The 27,190-nt window shown below is 48.5% G+C and overlaps 2 protein-coding genes across 5 annotated transcripts; both read left to right on the top strand.

Annotated features, from left to right (window-relative positions):
* Positions 1 to 492: 492 nt before the first annotated feature.
* On the top strand, positions 493 to 13,689 carry DHDDS (dehydrodolichyl diphosphate synthase subunit). Of its 4 annotated transcripts, XR_011699624.1 has the most exons (10): positions 493 to 600; positions 2,073 to 2,157; positions 3,015 to 3,131; positions 3,658 to 3,800; positions 4,474 to 4,590; positions 4,756 to 4,857; positions 5,511 to 5,625; positions 7,214 to 7,321; positions 10,242 to 12,228; positions 12,883 to 13,689. XR_011699624.1 is itself a non-coding variant. In XM_071576513.1 (9 exons), the coding sequence occupies exons 2-9, from the start codon at positions 2,095 to 2,097 to the stop codon at positions 10,476 to 10,478; spliced, it is 1,002 nt and encodes a 333-aa protein (XP_071432614.1). In that variant the 5' UTR covers positions 493 to 600; positions 2,073 to 2,094; the 3' UTR covers positions 10,479 to 13,689. The 4 variants fall into 4 exon arrangements, 3 of the variants coding, with proteins under 3 accessions (XP_071432614.1, XP_071432615.1, XP_071432616.1); XM_071576513.1 differs by having other exon boundaries at positions 10,242 to 13,689; XM_071576514.1 differs by having other exon boundaries at positions 497 to 581; positions 10,242 to 13,689.
* An 86-nt stretch (positions 13,690 to 13,775) lies between these two features.
* HMGN2 (high mobility group nucleosomal binding domain 2) lies at positions 13,776 to 17,570 on the top strand. Its single transcript, XM_071576516.1, has 6 exons — positions 13,776 to 14,145; positions 14,773 to 14,817; positions 15,203 to 15,232; positions 15,856 to 15,906; positions 16,171 to 16,266; positions 16,679 to 17,570. The coding sequence occupies exons 1-6, from the start codon at positions 14,131 to 14,133 to the stop codon at positions 16,712 to 16,714; spliced, it is 273 nt and encodes a 90-aa protein (XP_071432617.1). The 5' UTR covers positions 13,776 to 14,130; the 3' UTR covers positions 16,715 to 17,570.
* Positions 17,571 to 27,190: the final 9,620 nt, after the last annotated feature.

Raw genomic sequence — 27,190 nt, 5'->3', positions numbered from 1 at the left:
AAGCTGCTCCAAGCCCTGTCCAACCTGGCCTTGGACACTTCCAGGGATGGGGCAGCCACAGCTTCTCTGGGCAGTCTGTCCCCAGGCCTGCTCACCCTCACAGAGAATTTCTCCCCCGTATCCCATCTAACCCTGCCCTCTGGGAGTGGAAGCCATTCCCCGTGTCCTGTGCCTCCATCCTGTGTCCCAAGTCCCTTTCCAGTTCTCCTGGAGCCACTTTAGGCTCTGCCCGGCCCCTCCATCGCGCCCTCCCCTCACGGTTCCCCCCCACCCAGGCCCTCACGGAGCCCCCCCCCCGGCCCTTCATGGTGCCCTCCCGGAGCTTCCCCCGGCCCCTCACAGTTTCCCCACCCCACCCCCGGCCCCTCACGGTGCCCGCCCCGGCCCTCACGCAGACCCCTCACGGTTCCTCCCCCGGCCCCCCACCATTCCCCCCTCACGGAGCTCCCCGCCCACCCCTCACGCCCCGCGCATGCGCACGGCCCCGCCCGCCCCGCGCGCCGCTGTGTGGCGTCAGCGGAAAGGCCTGTCCGTGTCCGGCGGGGCTGAGACACCGGTACCGGTACCGGGAACGGGGGCAGGTATCGGATACCGGGAAAGGTATCGGCACCGGGAACGGGGACTGGGAACGGGGCAGGAACCGGCATCGGGAACCGAGGGGGAACGGGGCAGGGACAGGACACTGGGAACGGGAGCAGGTATCAGACACCGGGAACCGGGACGGGAACCGGGGGAGGGAGAACGGGGCTGGTACCGGGAAGCGGGGAGGGAACCGAAGCAGGAACCGAGAACAGCGAGGGGAACCGGAGCAGGAATCGAGAACCGGAGGGGAGAACGGAGAAACGGGGCAGATACCTGGAACAAGGAAGGGACCGGGAACCGAGGGGAGGAATGGGGCAAATACCGGGAATGGGGGTATGTACCGGCACCGGAGGGGGAACGGGAATCCCGGAGGGGAACCGGGGCATGTGCCGGTACCGAGCACCGCGAAGGGACCGCGGGCTTGATCGGCACACGGAGCTCTGAGCAGGAACCGGAGAGAGGGGGGAAACTGGGCACTGGGCCGGTAACGGGGGGAGGAACCGGGAACCGGGCATTGGAGAGGCCCCGGATGGCACCGGGACACCCCTGGCGGGGGACTCTCGTTCCACTGGGTCTGTCCCGGGGGGATTTCGGGAGCTGAGTCACCCGCGGGGGCCGCGTGTCCTTCCCCCGGCCCTGCCCGGTCCGGGAGCAGAGCGTTGTCCCGGGGCTTGGTGCCTCCCAGCTCTGCGGGGGTTTTTCCTTAAGGTGACTGTGTGAAATCGCCTGTAAAAGGTTGATGAACAGCCAAAGGTGGCGTTGGGTGTTCTCATCCCGAGCTGCGCAAGGGGAGGTGTTAAGAGCTTTACAACAGCCCGAGGTTCAGCAGTTCCTTGCCCTGATGTCTTGTGGGTAGAGATCCCTTCCTGAGGAATGAGGCAGAGAAAGCCCATATGGAAAATTAATGCCATCAGTGTAATTGAATCTGCTTCTGCCCCCTGGATGCACTGCTGCTGTGGCCACTTCTCTCAGTATTCCTAACTGAGAGACCAGGAAATCCAACTTGTTAGCTCAAACCAGATCTTTGTATTTGATGTGCAGGTATTGTGGTAAAAACCCCAATATTTTTACAGCTGTAGAGGCCAAAGTTCTTTATTTGTGAAGGCAAAGAAATGCCAGTGGGTGACATGAGCAGAGGGCAGTTGGTGGTGTAAATTGTTCCTTCTTTTGAAGGATTTCCAACACCAAAGCATTGAAGGCCAGTTTGTGCTGATGCCACCCTGTGAGTGGCACCCAAATTGTGTGTCTGTACCAGCTTGGCTGGAGAATTCAGTGATGTATTTCCTTGCTACCCTAAGGATACGCTTGGATGACACAGCTGGAAAATTCCAGAGCTCATTTCTGAGCTTCCCCACTGCCTGCTTATCAAAGGACTTGCACAGACAATGTAAAGGGATGCAGAACAGCAAGTCAAAGCTGATTTTTCCGAAATTGTTTGCTTTGGGCTCAATCATCTCTAACCCCTTTATTTTCACCTTCCCTTTAAAAAGGAAAAGGAGCTCTCAGTAAAACATGTCGTGGATCAGAGAGGGTGAGCTGACCATCATAGAGAGGTTCTGTGCCAACATCATTAAGGTAAGGGATGGATAAAGATGTAAAGAATTGGAAGGTTCTTCAGGATGGAACTGTCTCTGGAAAGGGATCATTACTGGCAAGGGTACACTTAATGCTGGCACTGGATGTGCATCCCTGAACAGCACTCCAGGGTGGGAGATTACTTAAGCTTCAGTCTTGCAAATGAGCAGGGCTGTAGGCAGAGCTTGCCAATAATGAGCTTAGAGTCCCAGCCTTCCATGCCTTGTGCCCTTGCTAATGAAGGCAGGGCATGGGAAGGAGGGAGAGAAGTGAGATCGTTGCATTGGAAGTCTGAGAAAAGAAACTGAGTTTCTTTTGATTAGAATAACTCACCAGTTCTTGGAAAATTTGCTCTTGATCAGCAGAGGCTTGAGGCTGGTGGTCAGTCCTTCAGACCTAGTGAGGTCAGTGGAAAGGAATAGTCCTCTTTGTGAAGGGAAGTCTTATGACCTTCTTTTTGTTTTCTGTGAAGTTAATTGTGTCTGTGAAAAGGCCCTCCAAATCTGAAATTAAAATGCAGCAGAAACCTGCATGTGCCCTCCCCTGTGGCTGCAGAGGGGTTGATGTGGCAGCACTGCTTGCCTGAGTACTGCAGTTCTCTCATGTGAGACAAACAGGAGGGCAAGATTGCTTTTCAGTTCAGGAAATTATCAGTACTGGTAGTTTTTTTTGAGACCCTAAAAGGGTTGACAAAGAGGAAATGAATACCTTACTCATTTCAGCTGCAGATTTCCTACTGGGAGGTATCACTGCACTCCTCCAAACAGGCAGTGCTGCCAGGAGCAGTGGGGCTGAACTCTCTGTGACTGAGATACCTGTTCACCCTCAGGTCTGTTGTGTTTCTCCTTGTTTCCCAGGCAGGTCCAATGCCCAAACATGTCGCCTTCATCATGGATGGCAACCGCCGGTACGCCCAGAAGTGTCATGTGGAGAGACAGGAGGGACATTCACAAGGTTTTGAGAAGCTGGCACAGGTGGGCAGGATGTTTGCTGCCTTTGGTACAAGTTAGAGCTGTGTTTGCTGCTGGGCTGGTGTCTTGTGTTCCTTCTCTTTCCTGGAGTCAGACCTGTGCTTGGAGCTGACTTCAGCTCTTTGTTATCTTGCAGAGTCATTCTATTCAGCTGTTTTTCCCTCTGTTTTATACTCAATTCAAATCAATTCTTCAAACTTTTATTTCTGTGAAACAGGTTGGAAAAGCTTTTGAAAGGTACAGTGCTATATAATTTATAATGTTACTTACAAGAGGTGCTTTCCCTGCCTGGATTGATCCTGGATCTCATTCTCAGGGAGTGATACTTTCCTCCTGTTCTTTAAAATGAACCTGAAGTTCACATCTAGTGCCTTTCATTGTCAGGTCTTGATGGCTCTTTTGATCCAGTCTTGGCATCATGGGAAACACTGGAAGGTTTTCAGTGGAGAAGCTGGGTCTTACTGGCCTGTCTGATTGTCTCAGCCTGTTTATCTGACTTTTGTTTTCTGTTAAATTTGTCTCCTTGCAGACACTGCGGTGGTGCTTAAATCTGGGCATTCAGGAGGTGACTGTTTATGCCTTTAGTATTGAGAACTTCAAACGCTCCAAGGAGGAGGTGGATGGACTGATGGATCTGGCAAGACAGAAGTTTAGTCGCCTCCTGGAAGAACAGTAAGAGTCCTCCCATCTCTGTATCCCACAGGGTGGAACTGAAGCAGAACATGGTGAACAGATGTTTACAGGGATGATGCAAGTTGTGAAAATGGATTAAGTGAAGGAAAACCTTTTCCACCTGCAGTTAGAGATTTGTCTGGAGGGGCTCTGCCTGCCTGTGCATGCACAGTCCCCACACACACCAGATTTGTGTCAACAATCCCATCCAAACCATGGGGACAGCACAGCTTTCAGACAAACACAGCACAGTCAAAACCTCCTGCTTAGCACCAGAGTGGCAGCTGCCTTGTTTTCATGAAGTATCAAAGGTTTATCTTAATTTTTGGTTAGTTAGAGGTGCCCAATGTCTCTGGTTATAGTCTAAGCTCCCATATGGAGTTTTGTAACTTTTAGGTGGGGATGTCTAATCTGTGGTCATTTTCTAGTCCTGTGGTTATGTTTGTGCCTCAGGATTTTGTGTGAGGAATGATCAGTTTCCCTTTATGGAATGGCCTGAGATGATCAAACCCAAGCCAGTTTTGCACTCCTGAGAAAAATTTGGTCGTTTTGCATTTCTCTGATTCTCAGTTTTGCTGAAGGTGTTGGTGAATCTTATACAGGGCAAAGGTGGCACTTGTGTAGTGGAGAGTGGTGTGTGTTCTGTGTTGCTCACTCTCGTTGCTGGGTGTAGGGAGAACTTGAAGAAGCACGGGGTGTGTATCCGTGTCCTGGGGGACCTGCCACTCCTGCCCGTGGATATTCAGGAGCTGATTGCCCAAGCTGTGCTGGCAACCAGGAACTACAACAAGTAAGTAGCACTCAGTTTCAAGTAGCTGATACCTCATGTCTTCCCTCTTCTTCCTGAAGGCTGGGACTTGGCAGGCATCCTACATCTCTTTTTTAGGTCACACACAAAACTGTCATCTGCTGGACCTTCCTTGGATTACCCTTTCACATCTTGTCCTCTTTTCAGATGCTTTCTAAATGTCTGCTTTGCATACACATCAAGACATGAAATCAGCAATGCTGTCAGGGAGATGGCCTGGGGGGTGGAACAAGGACTGCTCGAACCCAGGTAACTCTTGGCTTTCTGTGAGGCTCCTTGGATGAATCCTGCCTGTCTGACCATCTACACTGCATGAGAAACCCCTCAGAACCCAAGTAGCTTTTAAATAGATCTCATTAAACCAGTAGGACTGGAACAAATGACTTAAAGTTACTATGCAATGTTTGGTTTTTATTATTTCAGTTGCCATGGGGATAGATACACAACCAAGACAGACGAGAAATTAGGCCTGTGTCTTAAGTTAGTTTAAATGTGAAGGCAAATTTTATGCCACAACAATTGGCTGCTTGGCTGACAGTTTTAGCTATGAGGTCAAACAACAGATGAATCATGAATACTGCACTGTTCCTCCACCCTGAAGGAGATGGAGTAGTTACACTCTGCTCTCTGCTCCAGCTGGAAATCCTCACAGTCTGGTTCCACCACTGTTTCAAAGAGCATGGGGGGGATGCTCTGGGGGCTGAAAGAGCATTTGGAATAGCCTGGGAGCAGACAGCAGTGCCCATCAGAACCAACCCGATGACTGGCTGTGGTTTAGCTCCACCACCCAGTTATAATCTGCAGTCCTGTGTTTATGTAAAACCCCTCAGTAATTCTGATTTAGTAGTGCCACATCCATCAGGTCAGGAAAAGGATCTTGATCAAATGTGTCTGTCTTTTAGTGATGTGTCTGAATCCTTGCTCGATAAGTGTCTGTACACCAACAACTCCCCTGACCCCGACCTCCTGATCCGCACCTCTGGGGAGGTTCGCTTGAGTGATTTCTTGCTCTGGCAGGTAAAGTCCTTGTTTTCTCCTTGAAATATTCCATCTTTACCTCAAAGAGTGCTCCACTGTCTCCAGGTGTGAGCTGACATGAGGGCTCTGAAACTCTCTCTGCCAGGGGTTAGGAACTTCTTGGATGGACTGAGTGGCTGGGGCACCTCTGAGGAATCTCTTTCTTGCTCTTCTGTGATTGCCTAAAATATCTTGCAGCACAAATCTGAAATTGTATCATCCTCAGAACACCCAGTAAGGAATCATAAATCAGTCTAGCTGACAGTAGTCAAAGAAATCCTGAATTGCTCATTTTTTCTCCTCACATTTGGGTAATCCCTGCTTTGATTGGTAAATTCCTGCCTTTGATTAGTTTAACCTGAAAGTATGTTTCCTGGGATGAGGAAATTCCAGGATGGATTTATAGATTGCTAGGAGAAGCATTTGTCATGTGTAACCTGCAATGTACATCTAATGTACATGCCTGACTTGTCACAGTTTCAAGAGTCTATCTGACTTCCATAATGGTCTCTTTGACTTCTGTCAAACAAGACCCCACAAGGAAAGTTCTGAGGGTGGCAAAGCCAAATCAGCATAGCTGGGCTGCTAGGCTAACATATAATAAGTTCCTAATGCATAAAAAGTTCACGTATTTGCATTTAAAGTATCCAAAGCTGCTTCCATTTCACTCTCTCCAGTGCCAGCCAGTGTTGACCTGCTTGTAGAGAACATTTGAGTCACTGAAAACTTCACTTAAAGCTCACATGTTGTTTTACATGTACAGTTTGGAGCCAAAACACAGTTGCCTTTAAGCAACCACATCAAATGTTCCCATCCCAAATTATTTAATTGGTAAGTTCTCAGAAGCTGTTGGGCCTGAATTGTGGTTACCTGCCCAGGCATCCCCCTCTCCTCCCTCCAGTTTTTGGCACACTTGTATCTTGGATGGGTGTCAGTGCTATAAAATAACACTTTGCTTGCACCTCTCAGTGGGAGAGGAGTCCTTTTAAATGTTACTTTTTTTCTGTAATGGTCGTAGTAACTCATTTACCTGAAACTTTGAGGAACTTGATGGCAAAAACAGCCTTTAACCTGAAAGGTTTCATCGTCCAGCTCGAGGATATCTTTGGTGCAACACAATTCTTGGCTTCTTTAGGCAGTTTAAATGCCATGAGTGGGCAGTAAGGAATATCACTACGTGTCATTTGAAGAATGGTTTAAATGTCACGTCCTGATCCTCAGTTAACTGTTATTCCCTTAGACTTTGGTACTCCAGTGTTGCTATTTTAGTTTTTTTATAAGCCTGTGATGCTTAAGCTATTAAAAATACCTCAGTGAAGACCAACACAGCATTAGAAAGAATTCTGCTGATCTCTTTGCAGGAATGGATTACTAGGGTCCCAGCATTAAAAAGTAATTAGACAGACTCTGCACTGTGCAATTTCAAACTCTCCTGGCTGGTATTTATCTCATTTCAAGTAGTGTCTAATAACACAGCTTAGGTAAAACCTTTGTGGGGAAACTGGCATGGGTTGCCCAACAGAGCTACATCTTGACGACTTTTTCCCTTGCTCGAGGATTGAATTGTTGGTGATTTTGCTTTCTGCAGACATCCCATTCGTGCCTGGTGTTTCAGTCAGTCTTGTGGCCAGAATATTCCTTTTGGAACTTGTGTGAGGCAATCCTTCGGTTCCAGATGAACTACAGTGCGTTACAGGTAAGGGAGCCCAAGGGAGGTGAAGCTCAACACCTGCACAGCTGGATATCAGGTGAGAGGGTGCAAAGTGGGACGAGGAATTGTTAGTTAAGATCTTGTTTCAGTAGCAGCTCATGCCAGAGGTGTTGCTTTCCCTGAACTCATGTGGCTTGTTACAACATCTTAGTTCATGGCCAAACTCCTCTGCTTTCAGCAATACCCAAAATATCTAAAGTCACCACGCTGTCTGTTACTCTTTGCTCATTCCCCCAGCTGGAATGTCTGCCCCAGAAATCACACAGGTAAGGAATCCTGATTAGCTAATGGTGAAATCAACCAGTTTAACTCAAACACTTCATTAGTGGTTTAAGCAGAGACTGCTGTGTTCACACTGGAACCAGCAGGGAAAATTGACATGCTCTTCTTTTAACTCCCCTGTTATTTTGAGGGTTGTAGCTGGTGGGTTTAGAGTTTCCTTTCTGCAAGCTGAAGTGAGGCTGTCTGAGCTGTGAGTCTGTGGATGTGTCCTCTTACTGGTGGGTCCAGATGTACCTGCTGAAGGGACTGTTCCTGTTACTCACCGACATTGTTCCTCTCCTTAGATCTGTTGTTGTGAGCTCTCCCTGACCTGGTCCAGATAAACTATCTGGCCACTTGAATAGTGGTTTAGTAATCTGGCTATTTATAAGCAAAACAAGTGTGGGAGCTGGAGCTCTTGATGGGGAAATGCTGGGGGGTAGGGCAGCAGCTTGTAGAACAGAGGCAGGAGGAGGACCTTGGTGTGGTGACTCAATCTCCACCATATCTGCTTTCTGAGTGTGTCTGTTCCTTGGTTATTTGGGTCCTCTTTTTAAAGACAGGCATTATATTGCCCTTTTCTACCTTCAGGGACCTTGCTCACCCCTGAGAGTTGCCAAAGAGATTATAGCCAGTCGTGGTTATGGCTGAATTTAATCAGGTCCAGTCAGTCTGGCAGCATCCAAATTCTCCACGTCCTTAACCTCTTTTATTCCTATTGCTGGCCCAAGTTTGCCCTTTTCCTACCAGCAATTCATTGTATTAGTACAACTAATGGCAGTTCACCTTCTGGATGAAGAGGGAAGCAAAAAAGGCAGTAGTGTTTGTCATTGCCATGAGCTTGGCCTCTGTCTGAAACAGTAAGGTCACTGTTCTGACTTTGCTCCTGGTGCTGGTTTCTGACGGGTAACAAATGCTGCTTCTGTTCCCAGCTATCCTCATCTTTTCTTAGTCCTGGTGTGTGGCTGAATGTGTTCATGCTATACTATTATCAAGGTTTCTGATTGTCCAGATTTGTTCTCTGGTCAGTTTTTCCCCTGTAAGACCCACTTTGCAGTAGCTAAAACTGCCCTTTTTCAAGGGAAACCTCACAGTTGTGCAAAGGAAGAATTTCTCCCTCAGAGGAACTGCTGAGATTTAGGAGCTGGATTTTTTTTTCATTTAAAGTAGGTGATTTTGAAAGCCAAAAGTACTTAAAGCTTGTGATACAAATCCCCTTGGTGAAGGGGTAGCTGTCAGTGAGGATGGTGGGGCCCGGGGGTGACTTCTGAGAAACCAGGATATATTATATTCCAGCAGCTGTGTCTGCTTTGGGAGTGTGATGCTGGAGGTATTTAGGGTGTGGATGGGCAGCAGGGTGGAAGGGGTGATAAAATAAATAAAAAACTTGATTTGGAGGTGTTTGATAAAGGATTTCCTCCTTCCATCAACTCAAACAGCATCATGTTCAATGGCTGCCATCTTAATTTTCCAGTTAGCCTGCTGCTTAACACTTAGTCTCAGGATCAGCTAGAACCTGCTTTTGGTACCTGGCAGATATCCAGGGAGAGATCCTGGTGTTTCCTGGGGTGCAAGGGTCAGGCCAAGTCTTTTCTGGTGAACAAACAGAATTTCACTTTGTCTGAGAGTGAAATCCTCTGCTGAACAGCCTGATGATCCTTGCAGTTCAAACCAGCAGGGCTACAGCCATGGAGTGCTCCATTCAGTGGGCTTTGTGAAGCTGGGAATATTTCTGCTCTCATTCCCAGCACAACAAAAGCTGATTTTCAGTGCCAGAGCATAGGCTGACTTGGGCTCAGGGAGAGTGTGGGGAAGAGTGAGTCAGGCTCTCAGTCATTTCTCCTTGCTTGCTTGAAAGACCAGCATTCCCTAAGTGTGTGTGTGTAAGGTTATGTCACAGTGACCAGTTTAACTGTTTTTAAAAATAGAAGCTTAATATTCCTGTGTGCTGCTGATGTATTTTTGTTGTTGGAGGCTGCAGGCCAGGACATGTGTAATAAGAAGAAATCCAGAAATTATGTTCTGCAACAAAATATTTCAAATACTTTAAGGGTAGGCAAGGATGGCTCCTGCCTTTGCCTTATTCCTGCCCATCCTGCTTTGTCTCAAGCCAGTATATTATTAGATCACAGGCATTTGGGAATGCAGAACCCATTCCTGCTTTTGTTCTGAAGCTGTTTACCTCAATACCTGATCATCTCCTCAAAGAATTGCCCTATAAATCATCATTCTGGATCCTCTAAAACCTTTCAGCTGCCAGGAGGGAACAGGATCAAAGATGCTGTGATGACACTGGTGAGAACAGCAGTGTGCACACCTGGGCTTTAAATGTGCTCTTGTAGCTGTTCCTCTGATTCCAATAAGGGATTTCCATGTTCTGTCATGACCTTTATCTATTTTAACTAAGTGTGAGCAGAGTTATGTTTTGGGGAAAGGTCCAGAAGGATATCCCTGTACTTTTTATAGCAAATCAAGCAGGCAGCCTCAAATTGGAGGAGGCAGACCCAGAGCCACCTTCATTAACCTCCAGGTTGATGGCCAAGCAGAGGCTGTTCCTGCCACAGCCTGTTCTGCCCCACTCTTGTGCCACAAGTGAGCTGAGAGGCCTGGTGAGGTGCTAACACTCTACTGCTTTTCACTCCAGAAGGCCAGAGACTCCTACATGGAGGAGAGGAGGCGGCAGCAGATGGAAAGGGACCAGGATTATGTGACAAGGAAGCTGCAGCAGGAAGGGAGTGCGTCCCACGGAGACTCACAGCGCCGACGGACTCTGCTGCAGAAATGCACGGCCATGCGGGAGGAGAGGATCCAGGGCTTCCTGCAGGCACTGGAGCACAAGAGAGCAGACTTCTTTGAGAGATTGTGTACAGTGTCTGCATGACACAGGTGCTGCTGGTTACCCTGGGAAGACGATTTTATGAGGGAACAGCTGCTGCCCAGAGGAGCTGGTGGGGGTGCAGGGCTGCTCCAGCACTTGGCATCCCTGCTGGCCCTGCCCAGGGCAGGGACAGGGAATGTGAACCTCTCTTGTGCTGTGAGTGCTGCTGAGGAAGGTGATGCCGTCCTGTCTCACCCCCTGCCCCAATGGCAGACCATACCTGCCCCCTCGGTGATGAGAAGTTAAACTGCAATGAGCCTCCAGTTCTGTTTAACTCCCCATGAACTGGTCCAGCCAAAACAATTCAATCCTGTTAAATCAGTCCTGGGCTTCAGTTCTTTCCATGGCTTTGCAGCAGGGAATCTTCTGTTGAGATTTCCTCTGCTATCCCTTCTTCAGGGGAGCCTTGCTTTGTGCAAGGAGTGGATTATTCCTGGTGTCCGGGACATTCCCTCCCTGCCTGCTTTGGAATAGTATCTTGTGTTTTCCCCACCTGTCTCTGCTGGGTTGGATGGATCTGCTCTTTGTCTCCAAAGAGCTAAAGGAAGGTGTTGCCAGCCTTGCTGTAAAGACAAAAATGGTACTCCAAAGCTTCACCAGGTCCTGTGATCCATCTGAGCAGTGTGGGGAAAGATGCTGTGCAGAAGATGCTGGTGTTGGACCAGACTGAGCTTGGGAAAGGCTCTGAGCAGACAAGGAAAAAGGATTTGTTGGGAATTAACCTCACGGCTTAGAAAGGAAAAGAATTTACCTAAACCCAGGTAAAGGCTGCAGAATGCCAAATCCCTCTGAGCCCCAGGGAATGTGGGTGGGCTTAATTCAGGAATACAGCAGCCAAACCCAACCTCTGACCCCAGCCAAAATGGTTCAGAAAGGCTATTTGGCTGATTTTAGCAGGAGTGGCCGAAGCAGCTGTGGAGAGTTGTTTGTTCTGTTTTCCATTGGCAGGGAGATGGACTTGCTGATTTCCAAGATTGTTTCTCTCTTAATTTCTTCTGGTTTCCGTCCCCATGGTCAAAATAACTGAAAATGTCTTGATTTTTTTGTTCCTGATACACACACAGGTGTGGCAGTACCAGCCATTGCTGGGTTAAAAGTGTTTCTTCTTACCTCCAGGTGAAAACTAGAAAATGCAGATTTAAGAGACTTGTAAGTGCTGCAAAGTAAGCACTTGGCATGTGATTGTGAAGAGGATAACTGCATTGTCAAACGGGGAATAAAGCATATTCATACCAAAGTTATTTAAAAAAATAAGCTAAATGTTTAAAAGTGTGTAGAGAGCTGCTTATTCTAAGGTTGTGATGAAGTTGGCATCCAGGTCTAATATAATAATATTTAACCTGTGACACTCCTCATGTGATTCCTGGTAGCCTGGGAAGGATTTGAAGGTTCTTTTTACAGTGTGAGCAGTTTGCTGATACCACAAAGCCTGGCTGAGTGAAGCTGTACATGCAGGTACCACCTTTTGTGTAAGTAGCAAATAGAATTTGGATAAAAATGTGCTGAGATGATGGCAGCTTGTTGATTTTAAACTTCCCTTGCTGTATTTTCTCCACATTTCAGGAAACTGTGGGAATAATGTGCTCTCCATGAGATGGAACACTTTCCAGTCTCCTTTGCCAGGCTGATGGGGAGACTCTTTTATCCCCAAAATGTATTTTTACCTTAAAGAAAGGGTTTTCCATTATGTTATGATTCCACAGGTGACCAAAACCACAGTGGTGGCTTTCCACAAAGTCCTGTTGCAGGTGAGGTAAGTGAAGGATCTGATGTACTAAAGGTTTGTAAGGAAAGCTTTAATCCCTTTTATAAAAGGCATCACTGGAGTTGGGGAGGAGGAAAAGTCCTTCTAACAGTGGCAGAAGGTTTGTTACTTGAGTTTGTATATCCTACCTGCATCAGTTATTCCAGTAAATATTATTCCAGTGAAGGAAATTCCAGTAAGCCTTCCTTAGTTAGAGGGTGGGCATACCCAGGCAAACATGGAATTTCAGGAGTGCATCTTTCCAACGAATCTGTGGGAATGCAGCCACAGACTTCTGTCAGTAAGAACTGAACTTCCATAATTCATGTTTATGGGGTGAAGATGGGGAAAATCAGCACAGCTGGAAATATGTTCAGTCAAGGTCTGAAAAAGCCCGAGAGCTTACCTGGGGAGGGAACTGGGGGCAGGGTTGTCCTTGGGGTGTTTTTTGAGCATGAGGTTCAAGTAAAAAGTGAAAGGTTTGGGGCACAACGAAGTCGTGATGGAGCTCTTTAGTTGGATTTGTAGCACGTGTACTGTGGCTGTGCCAGGTATGAGGAATGTCCCCTCCTGGAAGGAGCCCAAGTCACTTGGCACAAGCTGTAGTGAATCCCTTTAGGGTCATTTTATTGCGTTCTGACATTTTCCCCTTTTTCCTTCCAGCACTGCCACTTCCTCCGTGGGACACAACTCTCCCATCTCCCATATTTTTACAGGAAAAAGAAGAAAGAAAAAGGGGGTTCTCAGCTGTTCCTCAGGGAGACCCTCCCCATATCCCGAGGGTGCTGAACGAACAGCTCCGCTCACCTGCGGTTGGCGGGATGTTGTATCCCCTTTCCCCCCACACCCCACCCTGGAATGTTGACATTTTTACATCCCGAATTTTCCACCTTTTTTCCACCCCTTTTTTTCCCTGCCCACGCGAGTTTTCCCGGATGGGGGGGATGGTGTGTTATAACCCCCTTTCTTTCCACCCTCAACTTTGACATTTTTACATCCCTAATTTTCACCTTTTTCCCTCCCTCCCTCCCCAGGCAGGTTTTCCCATGCGTGGGTAGGTGTGTGTTATATCCCCCTTTCCCCCTCCCATCCCCAATTTTCCCCCCACAATTTTGACATTTCTACATCCCTAATTTTCACCTTTCCCTCCCTGCTTTTTCCCCCCACCCTCTCACGCGGGTTTTCCCGCACACAGATGTGTGTGTGTGTGTTATATCCCTCTTTCCCCCCCTCCTATCCAATTTGGACATTTTCATATCCCTAATTCCACCTTTTTTCCCCACCCTCCCCACTCAGGTTTCCCCCCACGCGGGTGGGGATGGGCGCGTGCGTGTGTGTGTTATATCCCCCTTTCCCCCTCCCCACACACACCTTCCTATCCAATATTGACATTTTTACATCCCTAATTCCACCTTTTTTCCCGCACCTTCCCCACGCGGGTTTTCCCGCGCGCGCGGACGGGGGGGGGGGGGGGGGTGAGCTGCGCGCGCCCCCCCCCCCCCCATCTCCATCCATCCCCCCCTCCCTCCTCTCGGCCCCACCCCACGTGACCCGCGCGGGCCAATGGGCGCTCGGGGCGGCGGGGATCCGGCTGGAACCGGTTGGGCCGCGTCCGGCTCTATATAAAACTTTATAAACACCCCAATCCCCCAATTAGTGAGGAGGGTCGGGGAGCGCGCGCGGGGCACGCACCGGCTGCAGCCCCTCACACACACACTCACATACGCACACTCACACACACATCGCTTTCCGCTGCCGCCGCTTCCCCGCCGCCCCCAAACAGCCCCCTCAGCGCGCCCGACGCTGCCCGCACCTTCCCCTCCCCTCGCCGCCTCCCTCCGCCCCCTCACGCAGCGCGCTCCGCTCTCCCTCACACACACACGCCACACACACACACACACACACGGAGCCATGCCGAAGAGAAAGGTACGTGGGGCTGCCGCCCTCCCTCACTTCCTCCCCGTGGCCTCCGCCACCCCCTCCCGGTGCCCTCCCGGTGCCGCCGCCCCCCCTTCCCCTCACGGCGTCCTCCCTCCCCCCTCACGGTGTCTGTGGGAAGGGGGGGGCGGGACTACGCGTTCTCTCCGCGCTCCCCGCCCCGGGTTTCTCCGCGCTGCCCTCCCGCTCGGGGCGGTACCGGCGGCGCCAGGCCCGGTGCCGGTACCGGGGGGAGAGGCCTGAGGGGGCCCGCGGCGGGGCCCGGCCGGTCCGAACCGGTTGGTTTTGGCGGGAGGGCGGTGTGGGGGGGAGGGGAGCGCCGGTGTGGGGCGGGAAAGGGCGGGAAGCGGCGGCAAAGCTTTGCCGCCAAAACGGCGGCGGCGGCGGGAGAGGGGCACAGCCCGAGGGGACAGCGGGGACCCCGCACACACACACGGACCCCACACAGGCAGCGCCCGCCCCCCCGCCCTGGGGCGCTGTGCGGTTGTGCCCCGGCATCCCCCGCCCTGGCACCGCCGGGGCTGGTCCCCATTTTGGTTTTTTGGGGGTTAAAATAGCGGTTCTATGTCCTGACCGCGCTCCCCCATCACCTGTCCCTACAACCTGTGTCCACAGGCTGAAGGAGAGACCAAGGGCGATAAGGCCAAAGTTAAGGATGAGGTAAGAAGTTCGGTGTTTTGGGAAAGTTGGATGATCAAGTGGTCCCGTTGGAAGATGATGTTGAACTTCATCAGAATAATTGAGGAGCAGGGTGGGGGTTGCTTGTAATTGATTCCGACTTTTCAAAGTCTTAACTGGCTTTTAATCGTGAAAAATCTGCTTTTAACCATGAAAGCTCTACTTAACTGTTATCAGCTGTTAGTGATTTCAATGGCATAGCCTCGTGTTTCTTGGGAATAGGGAACTAAAATCTTAATTGCTAAAAACTAAGAGCTAAAAGCACAATTTCTGGGTGTTTTAGTACTTTGAAGTGAGAGTTACTTGATGAGTTTTTGAGGGTTCATATTCCATGACATTAAACTGAAAAATTTTCCTTTTTCAACAGCCACAACGGAGATCAGCGAGGTTATCTGCTGTGAGTATCCTCTTGCTGGGCAGAGATGTCACAACACTTGGTATTTTAGATGTGTAAATCTGTGTCAGAGCTGGAGGTGCTCTGGAGACATCATGTCAGTTGGAAAGAAGTTACTGGCTTAAGGAACTGCCCCATTGTGTGGTGCTGTGGGAGTGGTGAAGTAATTGACAAATCAAGTAACTGCTTCAGTTTCAAATGTTTTGGCTTGGTCTCCTAAAACTGACCTATTTAGGCAGAGTGTCTTTTAAAAAGCAGTTGCTTCTCTTAAATAACGGGAATAAATTATTTTAAGAAGAGTCCTTGGAACAGGACTTGTATCAAGGACATGCAGTGATAGGACAAGAGAGAATGGCCTTAAGCTGAAGGAGGGCAGGATTAGATGGGATATTGGGAAAAATTGTTCCCTGTGAGCGTGGTCAGGTCCTGGCACAGGTTGCCCAGAGAAGCTGTGGCTGCCCCATCCCTGGAAGTGTCCAATGCCAGGCTGGACAGGACTTGGAGCACCCTGGGATGGTCAAGGTGTCCCTGCCCATGGCAGGGGGTGGCACTGGATGAACTTTAAAGCCCATTCCAACCCAGACCATTCCAGGATTCTCTAACACAAGGTCTTTCCTCCCTTACAGAAACCTGCTCCCCCGAAGCCAGAGCCCAAACCTAAAAAGGCAGCTCCAAAGGTGAGTTGAGAGGTAAATGGGTTCTGAAGTTTATCTTTGGTAATAACTAATAAACCTTTTACTGAGAGTGTGTGTAGTGATGAGTTTGACCTGCATTGTCCCTTCATAAAGTGGCACTGGAAGCTTCCACAGTTTACAAAATCTGTATTAAAAGTACCAAAGGGAAGACTCTTCACAGTGGTGGTCAGTCCCTGAAATGCACAAACATTGGTGTGCTCTGTCCTTTGGGGCCGAGTGACACCAAATACCATCTTGCCTTTGCAGAAGAGCGAGAAGGTGCCCAAGGGGAAGAAGGGAAAAGCTGATGCTGGCAAGGAGGGAAACAACCCTGCAGAAAACGGAGATGCCAAAACAGACCAGGTATCACAGCAGCCTGTCTTACATCAGGATTTATTCCTTTCCCTCTCACACAGGGACAGGCCTTGGCTTGTGCCAAGGAGTTATTGCCCATTTAGATCTGTTGCTTATGACACTTAACGACACATCCACAGACATGGCAGATGTTGGTAAAGAGTTAAAGTTTGTTTGCCAGGTGGTGTTGCCACAGGGAAGTTACTGTTCTTGTTCTGTAAAGTTTGCACGTCTAAAGCGACTTCAAGTTGTCTTCTGCAGTGCCTCAAATGTTAGATTTAATTTTATTAAAAATTACTTAGTTTTGTTGAAACTCAGAGCAGTGCTGCCCAGAGAATGCTTGTTCTGCTCAGGGATTTGCCATTTAGAAAAAGAAGTTCATTTTTTTTAATGTATTGACTTGTTCCCCCTTTTTTTTCAGGCACAGAAAGCCGAAGGTGCTGGTGAAGCCAAGTAAAATGTGTGAATTTTTGATAACTGTGTACTTCTGGTGACTGTACAGTTTGAAATACTATTTTTTATCAAGTTTTATAACAATGCAGAATTTTGGTTTACTTTTTTTTAAGCTATGTTGTTAGCACACAGACCGCTTCGTTGTTGTGTTCTGGGGGGTGGGTTGGGGAGCAGTGGGGACAAATGTCATTTAGTCTATTTCTCAAAACCTACATTTTAATAAGAAAAGCTTTTTCCAGTCCCCCAGTTTTTGGAAGAAGGGCCCTTCCTAAAGGGAGGAGGAAGGGATTCCCTGATGCTGCGTGTCAGTTTAAGTCAAGTGAACATCAAAGCTCCCAAGATGCCGTTGCCTACTCCAAAACTTAATGCCACCAGTTTTCCTTTGCTGTCTCCCTGTTTACCCAGAGCCTGTCACTCCAAAACGTGGCAAATCCGGCATTTTGGGACACACCACACTCAATCCATTGTCAGGTGATCTGGATTTCTGGTGTCTAATTTGGGATATACTGGCTCAAAAATGGAGCTGCCCTTCCTCTTTTCTATTGTGGATCTTCAGATACAGAAACCTGCATTTAAATTTTACTTTCCTGTAAAAGTCAGGGTTGGTTTGCGCAGAGTTGTCAAACAACGCACTGATGTGAACGTGTCCACCCTCACTCTAAAGTTTTGCCTCTACAAGTGTGAGCTGAAGATTCCTCTGGTTTGTAGCAACTTTTCCGTTTCAGTAGTCCACAAAGGGAGGGGAGTTTGACAGTTGTTGTAAAATGTTGCAGATTGTAGCCCATGTCCTGCCTGAATTACCATGATTGTTCATGAAAAGTACCTTTAATAAAGCTGGATACGGTTTGGCTTGGACTGTTCTTAATGCTTCCTATTTTCCCTTGCCTTTATTTCATCTCATGTCGTTTATGAACTTGCTCTGTGCATGTCTACATGTTTACATTTTCATTGGGATAATTAATTCAGTCTTAATTTACAACTGAAAAGTGGGATTTGCTTACCTAAAAGCCAAGTTTCCTTAGCTAAAAACTAGGTTGCTGCAGGCTGTCCTGAAACTCTTGGCTTACTGGCAAGGCCCAAAATGGAGCACATAAGTGAATCTACTGAGATAATTATTGTCCTTAAAAATGGTCCTGTATAAAACAGGAATACAGTGATTTTGCAGTTGCTGCAGAGAAAAGCAAGTTCTAGTGAGCTTTTCTTGGGAGTGAAAGCAGAACTAGCTCCATAAAACTGATGATGTGTTACATTTCTGCACTTAAATTTGAATATTGTTGCTCCTGCTAATCGAATCCAGACCTGGCTGGGGTAGTGACTAAGCAGGAGATGAGATTTGTTGAGTAAAAATGCACCATTTTTATAGTTGCTACTTGGACTCTAGAGCAGAGCCAAACCCAAACCCCCTGTGTAAACGTCTCCTTCAGTGACTGTCAGATGGAATATTTTTTTTCCATCTCTGCTTTGCCTTCCCTGGGATTTCAGTGTCTGTTTGTGATTAAGTTCAGTGACCTGTTTCAACCTGTGCTGGTTTCAGAGGGAGTCCAGTGAAAACGAGCAGGGCAGAGTTTCCCATACAGAAATTTTCAGTGTCAGGAGTGCTGGAGGTGTTTGGGGGCAGCTGCATGTACAGAGAACAGTGAGATGGATTAATATGAACTGCTCCATCCTGTGTTACCTTAGCTGGTATGTCACATTCACCCTAGCAAATAGAAAAATGATGAATAATCTTATTAATAGTCTTTAACAAACCCCACCCAGAAGCTTAGAAAGGGCTCCTGCCCAGGCGCCTGAGCAGCCAAGCAGTGGGATGTGGCTGCTGAAAGGCTTTGGCTTCCCAGCAGTGGGAGCAGGGAGAGGAGGTTGTTGGTTTTCCAGGGTGTTCTCCAAGAGATGCATCTTGGGAGGAGCCCTGTGTGGGGTTTGAGGTGTTGGGAAAAGCAGGAAGCAAGTCCAGGAGTGGCCAGAGTGGCTGTTGGAGTTGTGTGATGTTGCTCTGGTTCACTGTGCCTTGTCCCATCATAGGGAGCAAGAGGGGTGTTGGTGGGGGTGAACTTGACATTTCCCACTGAATCCAACTTTCCAAGTACTAGATGGAATGAGTCTTGAGGTTCTGGAATGGTTTGGGACTTGGGCACAGCCTGGGTGGTACCATAAACACTCTCTGGGTGGTGAAATTGGGATTTCTCACAGTAATGTAATTGCATTAAGGTAGTAACTATACTTTTAAATCTGCAAGTTTGAAATAACTCTACAAAAGCAAGGTAGGCTATACCTGTTGGGCATCCACAAAGAGAGGGAGCACTTCCAAAGGAATTGGGTTCTGAGGGGGTTGCCTCTGGCCAAGTTGCCAGAGGAATGTTCTGGTGTTCCCTTTGCCCATCGTTGTGGTTGGGCTGCTACTTCACTCCCAGTCATTAACTGAAGTGCTGCTAATGAAGGGGAATTGCAGGGGTGCTCTTTGTTGAAGAAGTTACTCCTTAACTTCTACTCAATCTTTCCAGCCCCCAGCGGTCTGTGTGTGCTGCCCTGTGCAGGGCCATACAGGTTTTCTCCAGCCGAGCAGGAAAATGAGGATTTTCTGTGGCATCTGCCCCCTCAGCTCCTCTGTAGTTCCTCGCCCTGCTGTCTCCCTGCTAACCAGGGAGCTTCCAAACCTCAGACCATCTCAGATCCACTGAATCAACTGCCAGTGTCCTTTCCAAGCACATCACCCTGTGCTGATACTGAAAATGCTTTAGCAAGTATTGACACTTCTGGTTTTGCTACAAAACTTGTAAATTCCTTTATCCTGGTCTGGAATATACTTGCTGATCCAAACATCCTCATATAAAAGACGTTATAAAGAAGTTTTAACCCGCTGTGGATGTTCTGTGTCATGACTTGGGGAGGGCTCTGCCTGTCCCTTCTCCACAGGAATCAATGGATATTTTCAGGGCTGAGATTCCAAGTTCTTGTTATATCTGATGTGCTTCCCACTGGATGTGCCCTGCACTGGAGTTATTGGCCTGCTGGGCATGACTCGACACGCAGGGCTCATCTATTTCTCCTTAAGCAAATAGAGGGTGAGGGATGCTAAAGCCAGTAAATCCAACTAATTAGTTGTGTAAATTAAAGCTGAGGAGCTCTGTGCTGCAGCCTGTGCCTGGTTAGTGGTTAGAGGCACCACAAATCTGCATCACCACCTGCCAGAACGCCTGAAGCTAAAAAGAAGGGTTTTTTTCTGTTAAATTGTAATCATTTTACATGGAAAATGGCCTCAGTGTATCTGCTGGGAATGGGATTTGTGCTGCTGGGTGCAGTTAATGAGCCAGTCTGTCAGGTGGGCTCTGCATCAGCACAGGCTTTGTCCTTTTTTGGTGTAAGTTTTGGGGAACTGGAGACCACCAGTTTGATGGGAACACACGTGGAAACCCCACCAATCCCCTGCTGGAGGGGACCAGTGCTGTGCAGCAAAATGTGCAATTATTTCCCAACTTAAAAGACATGGAGCATCCTCTTTTAAATCAAGCTGAGGGTCCTCTGTGGTGACGCCCCACCTGCAGATCTGCATCAGCCCTGGGGTCCCAGCACAGGAAGGACATGGAGCTGTGGGAGTGAGTCCAGAGCAGAGCACCAAGGTGATCAGAGGGATGGAACACCTTTGCTATGAGGAAATTTGGGAGAAATTTGTGTCCTTCCAGTGAAGGCAGACTACAGGAAAGATGGAGTGTGAGACTATTTACAAGGGCCTGGAGTGACAGGACAAAGGGGAATGGCTTCAAACTAAAAGACAGTAGGTTTAGATTATTTGGAAAAAGTGGCAGTGAACTCCTCCTGCCCCTGAGGCCTCCCACAGGTGGGGATGAAACAGAACAAGGAAGGAAAATGGACTAAATTCAGTGAGTGCATCCAGCAGATACTGAGTTGCAGGATCATTTGTGTCACAAGAATCACCCGGCTTGAAGGCACAGGGATGTCATTGTCCCTAAATCATCCCAGATATGGTAATACCATACCCAGGGACTAATATTGCTGGCCATAATTCCTGAGAAATGGCTCCTTATCCTGCAGTTCGTGGAGACGAAATGGAGCTCAAGTTAAATTCACCATTTACAGAGTGAGCCCATCGTTTGTAAGGGATGGGAGGGAGATGGCACAGGGGGAGCTGATGCTGAGTAAAGTTGATTGAGGCTAATAAAGAGCTTTAGTAACTTGGCTTTAGAAGATTCCTGATGTGAAAGGCTGGGTTGTTTTTAAAACCTTTTATAAAAAACTGTTTTGTTGATCTTTTGGGGTTTAAACATCTCCTTGCAAAGGGAGCCACAAAATCTGTGTTGTGGCAGAAGGAAGGCATCAGGGAGAACTTCCTGTGAGATCTTTTAAAGTGCATTAAAGCCTCCAAACATGATCATTTCACTGCCTTAAGTATATCAAACCAAGAAGTATCTGGAGGAGGTAGAAGGAACAGTCCTGTGGTGGCTGAGATGGCCCAGGTGTGGAGCAGCTCCTCCCTCCACCTTCCAAGGCACCTGCAGGAACTAAAATACTTTCCATTTTGCTACTGAACACACAAGCCTCAAAATTTCTAGTTTTCCCCTTCTAAACAGGTTTGATAGTGGATTTCATTTATTCCTACTCAATTATCCCACTGAGTTTAGTTTTGGAGTTTTAACAAGTTTCCCTCCAGGCAGCAGCTCTCCCCTGCTCTCAGGTTTGTTGGTTGTGCAGAGATGAGTGTGTAAGTCACCTGTGAAGATAGAGAGGAGTTACTACGAGATTACCACTAATCAGGTCCCTCTAGATTACTATTCTTGCACTGCCCAGACAGATTTTGTTTGCCTTTGTTGTAAAGAAATGGTACCTTGGTGCTTCTTTATGAAATTCAGTGTTACCTCAGCACAGGAGCTGAACAACCCGCACTGGGGGTTCTGAGTTTAGCCTGAGGACTGATTGTAAATTTAGGCAATTAAATGAGGTTTCCTCATAATTTCCTTCTTACTGTAGATAATACCAGAGGTTGTTGCTGTGTTGTGGGTGCTTGGTGAGTGGGTCTTGTTGGCCTGCAGCCTGGTGGGAGATGCTCAGGTTTCCCTGCCATGCCATGATCCAACTGCCTTCCGTGTTGCCAAGCCCTGCAGAGGAAAATTCCATTGATCCTGAATCAGTTTCTCTTGCAGGAGAATTACCCACGATTTCAGAACTAAGCTGGGTCTGAGGCACGTTGGCAAGGGAAGGATGGATTTGGCAACCCCTCGGTGTCTCCTCGCCACAGCCCAGTGGACTCGGGGATTTGTGCGCTGCCGTTTAGCTCATTAACAAGCTTTGATTAACAGCCTGTTCCTTCCCTTCGCCACACGGTGGTACCTGGAAACACAGAATTGGGGCTGGGAGCCCAACAAATAGCAGGGAGCGTCCAAAAGCAGCTTAGCAAATTTGGGTAGATTGAAGCCAGGATTGTCAGCGTCCGATCTGTGTTATTTTCTTTTAGAAAGCAGAAGTGCTGCTCCAGCACCTCCATCCTCTGCCACCAAGAGAGGCTCAGCATTGGTCAGACAATACTCACCAGAGCAAAGGGAGTCCCCTCTGAGCTTCTCTTTCTAGTTTTTGTGACGTTTTCACTCGAAATCCAGACAGAGTGCTCAATTCCTCATCAGTTTACAGGCATAGCTGACATTTCACAGGAATCTATCCATGGTATATCAAGCCTTTGAACTTAGGCTTCCCAAATTCTATTTTAGGAATCTTTGGACCATTCCTTTACCTCTTCAGGCCATTGTTGCAGCTGCTGTGGTTCATGTCCTGCAAGTCTGAGCCTAAACTGGAGCTGCCACTCTCCATCTCCTCTGTCCTCAGCTGGGAAGGGATACTTTATCCCAAACCCAGATTTAAATAAGTATCATATAAACCTGGTCACTTTAAGGCTTGCTGGCACAAACTTCTTGTATCAGACTTGCTGAATCTTCAACCTGAGATCACAAAATAAATAATAAGGTTCAAAGAAATAATACCTTATTTACAGGAAAGCTTCCTGTGCTTTTTGTCATGTTTCCTTTTGCTTTTGTGTGCCAGTATTTTCAGTGCATGTGCTTTTTTCTGTACAAGTTAAACCTAGAGAAATGAATTGTAATATCTGTGCAAATTCATAATCTCTTTACAAGTCTCCCCAAAGGGATTTTTCTGATGCTGTAAAGCTGTGGGGTCACTCTGCCAGCCAGCAACTGTTACCAGCACTGCATTTAAGTCACTCTTTGACGTGCATTGGGCTGAAGCAATGCCATCAATTGCTGGTTTTCCTTCACCTTTTACATTATCAAAAGCCTCAGTCGTTGGGTTATCTCCTTCTGGCACATGCTTTCCATGTTTGCCTTTTCCAAGGAGCAGAGTGTAAAGCTGGAAAGGAAGTGGCTGCTTCCCAGAGCTGGCAAGATTGCAGGGGAAGCACTTGACACCCTCATGATACTTCCTTGAAGTGGATACAGAACGGAAAGATGAGCTCCTGATAAGCCAAACTCATTCCTTTGCTTCAGTTCTCAGTCCCTGCTCAGGGCAAGGATTTATGAATGTATTGGGATGGGAGTTTATGCATTTATTGGGGTGGGGATTTATGCATTTATTGGATGAAGTGGGCAAAACACCCCCCAGAATTACAGGAAAGAGTCAGAAGGCAGAGATTTCCAGTCACAAGTATAAATGCTGGTGGCATGGAGGTGTAGCAAACATTGAAATAAAAAGTTTCAGGGACACCTGAGTGTGCTGAAAAACATGTAGATTTTATTCCCACAAACACACCCTCTCACCATGCCCTGGTAGTTCCTGGGTAATGAACCTACAGATCGTTCTGTCATTAGCAAAATGAGCAGGGCAGGGTTCCCATCTGTTTGCAGGGAATGCTTTGGGAGTTTGGCTTATTGATTAACTCGATGAATGAGCAATTTTGATCAGTAAAGCAGAGATGAGCCACTTTCAGCTTATGGTTTGTGTCTGGGGAGGAAAGGCAGGGCTTGGGGCAACCTGGGCTAGTGGAAGGTGTCCCTGCCTGTGGCAAGGGGGTAGAAGAAGATGGACTTAAAGGTCCTTTCCAAAGCATTCTGGGATTCTATGAAAATAATAGGCCAGCTCAGCCCAGAGCTGGGAATGCTGATAAACCCTCTCCTCCTGCCCTTCACGGAGCAGGTCGGGCTGCTGGGACTGACGTGTGCTGGCTCCAGCTCTGTGATATCCTACACTGTGAGCCTGCCTCGCACCCAGCAGCAAACAGATTGTTTGAGATAAACCTCCCCAATGTCACCCCAAGGTCCTTGTCACGTGCTGTGTGGCCGGAACTGGGTCTGAGCATTCCCAGCCTCGGTGCACCAGAGCAGGGAGAACAGCACAGGTTTGGTTTGCAGCCTCAGATCCATCAGGTTCCTGCCTGGCACGAGGTAACAGTGTCTGAGCAGGTGACGTTGCACAACCTGGCAGAGGTAAGGACAGACCTGGGACTCCCTCGTGCTGATGTGCAGCTCCCCAGCACAGTTCCCATGCTCTGCTCCTTGTGCAATTCCCTGTGCAGTGCCAGGTTCTCCTCAAGGGAGGAACCTTCCAGCATCACCCACTCGAGGGTTCTGCAGGGGTTTTGCACTTAGACACAGTTCCCACCATGCACTGGGAGGCAAATAAATCAATTTTCCTGCTGACTGGTGCAAAAGGCGGCAGGACCATGAGGAGTCACAAACATGCTCTGTGCAGGCTGCTTTGCCCTGTTCCTGAGCTGCCTTACCCTGTCCCTGAGCTGCCTTACCCTGTCCCTGAGCTGTCTTACCCTGTTCTTGATCTCCCTTACCCTGTTCCTGAGCTGCCTTACCCTGTTCCTGAGCTGTCTTACCCTGTTCTTGATCTCCCTTACCCTGTTCCTGAGCTGCCTTACCCTGTCCCTGAGCTGCCTTACCCCGTTCCTGAGCTGCCTTACCCCGTTCCTGAGCTGCCTTACCCTGTCCCTGAGCTGCCTTACCCCGTTCCTGAGCTGCCTTACCCCGTTCCTGAGCTGCCTTACCCTGTCCCTGAGCTGCGTTACCCTGTTCCTGAGCTGTCTTACCCTGTTCTTGATCTCCCTTACCCTGTCCCTGAGCTGCCTTACCCTGTTCCTGAGCTGCCTTACCCTGTTCCTGAGCTGCCTTACCCTGTTCTTGATCTCCCTTACCCTGTTCCTGAGCTGCCTTACCCCATTCCTGAGCTGCCTTACCCTGTCCCTGAGCTGCCTTACCCTGTTCCTGAGCTGCCTTACCCCGTCCCTGAGCTGCCTTACCCCGTTCCTGAGCTGCCTTACCCCGTCCCTGAGCTGCCTTACCCCGTCCCTGAGCTGCCTTACCCCGTCCCTGAGCTGCCTTACCCCGTTCCTGAGCTGCCTTACCCCGTTCCTGAGCTGCCTTACCCTGTTCTTGATCTCCCTTACCCTGTTCCTGAGCTGCCTTACCCCATTCCTGAGCTGCCTTACCCTGTTCCTGAGCTGCCTTACCCTGTTCCTGAGCTGCCTTACCCCGTCCCTGAGCTGCCTTACCCCGTTCCTGAGCTGCCTTACCCCGTCCCTGAGCTGCCTTACCCCGTCCCTGAGCTGCCTTACCCCGTCCCTGAGCTGCCTTACCCCGTTCCTGAGCTGCCTTACCCCGTTCCTGAGCTGCCTTACCCCGTTCCTGAGCTGCCTTACCCCGTCCCTGAGCTGCCTTACCCCGTCCCTGAGCTGCCTTACCCTGTCCCTGAGCTGCCTTACCCTGTCCCTGAGCTGCCTTACCCTGTCCCTGAGCTGCCTTACCCTGTTCCTGAGCTGCCTTACCCTGTCCCTGAGCTGCCTTACCCTGTCCCTGAGCTGCCTTACCCTGTCCCTGAGCTGCCTTACCCTGTTCCTGAGCTGCCTTACCCTGTCCCTGAGCTGCCTTACCCTGTTCCTGAGCTGCCTTACCCTGTCCCTGAGCTGCCTTACCCTGTTCCTGAGCTGCCTTACCCTGTTCCTGAGCTGCCTTACCCCGTTCCTGAGCTGCCTTACCCTGTTCCTGAGCTGCCTTACCCTGTTCCTGAGCTGCTTTGCTTCCTGCCACAGCCCTTCCACTTCACTGAAAGATTAATTTCTAAGACCACGGTGCTGATATTTCAACCCATCTGTTTCAGTGTGTACAGTGATGATATTTAAACCCATGCCTGTATCTTCCTCTTCAAAAGCTTCTGCTGGTGATCTGCTGAAGGGACATTTATCTGTTGGTAATTGACTCCCATATTAACTTCCAACTGGCAAACAGCTGCCAAAAAACTGTTTCCCATCTCTGTTGATCAATAGTCCCTTTCAACATGTATCTGGTGTTACTGAGTGTTAACAGCTAATAGCACTATGATCCTTATATTATTTTAAGGATTGCAGCATATCCCAGAGTCCTTATATCTGATAGAATGCTTTTGAGTTAAATAACATTACATCAGATGTTATTTATTATCAATTTCCGACACACTGACCCTATTTCCACCATATCAGGTGCTGGGCAGCTGCCACAGGACATTTATCTCCAACACCATGTCAGTGGCTTCTCAGGTTGAGGGAGAAAATGATTCTGTGCAGACTGTAAATAGAAAAACGAGACAGCAGGTCTGGCCAGGAATTTCTGAAACCAGGTTGGGAGCAAATATCTGATTTCCCACAGAGGAAAGGCACAGTCAGAGTGTGACAAAGAGGTGGCTTCGATCACATGAGTGCCCACAAAGTTTAGAGGAAGAGAAAAGGGAGTTCTTGCTTTTGATGCTGGAAATTATCTCCTCTGAGCAGCTCTGCAGTGTGACAATAAAATGAGAGCAGCACACAAGACTTAGGTAGGTGGATTTGTAGTCTGCTGATGGAAAACCCTTTGGGGTGAACTTGGAGTGCCTGAATGGGCACTAAAGGATAATTTTGAGAGAGGATTTTTCTAGTTAAGGATCAAGTGGTCCCTCTCTTGTCAGCAGAGGTGTGAGTACTCTTGGTAAACTCACCCAGGAGGGCACCAAACCTCTCCTCAGAGAGCCAGAAAAGGCCCAGCTGGACAGTCCTGACAGTTCTAATACAAACCACAAGAGCCTCTTTGGGAAGAAGAATGTCTAAAGAACAGCCTCCAAGCTCCTTCCTTTACTCAGGAAGGTGGGAGGAGGGAAAGAGCAATTAAAAAGTCAAGCACAAAGTACCAACCTTGTATTTCTGCACCATTTTACAGTGTGCTACAAGACGTGCAAAACATCCAAGAGCCTCACTAAATCCAGAATCTGTTTGTTTGGGGGGTTTTGTGATGCTGATGAGGGACAGACAGATTTTCTTCTGCCAGGGAATCGGGTTTCTGATGTCACCGAACCTGTTGTGTCTTTTGTTCACTCCCAAAGTAGGAAACAATTGAGCACAGTGTGGCTGTGACTCCTCCTTGGCCATGAAGCTGAGTCACACCTGTGCTCTGCACTGCCTGAGGCAGCTTCAAACACACAGAAAACAAGTGGCATTAGAAGAGAAGTTGGA

The sequence above is a fragment of the Pithys albifrons genome, chromosome 24 (assembly GCF_047495875.1).
Source record: "Pithys albifrons albifrons isolate INPA30051 chromosome 24, PitAlb_v1, whole genome shotgun sequence".
NCBI lineage: Eukaryota > Metazoa > Chordata > Aves > Passeriformes > Thamnophilidae > Pithys > Pithys albifrons.
Note: the sequence above shows the minus strand (reverse complement) of the source record. Positions and strands in the feature narration are given on the sequence as shown.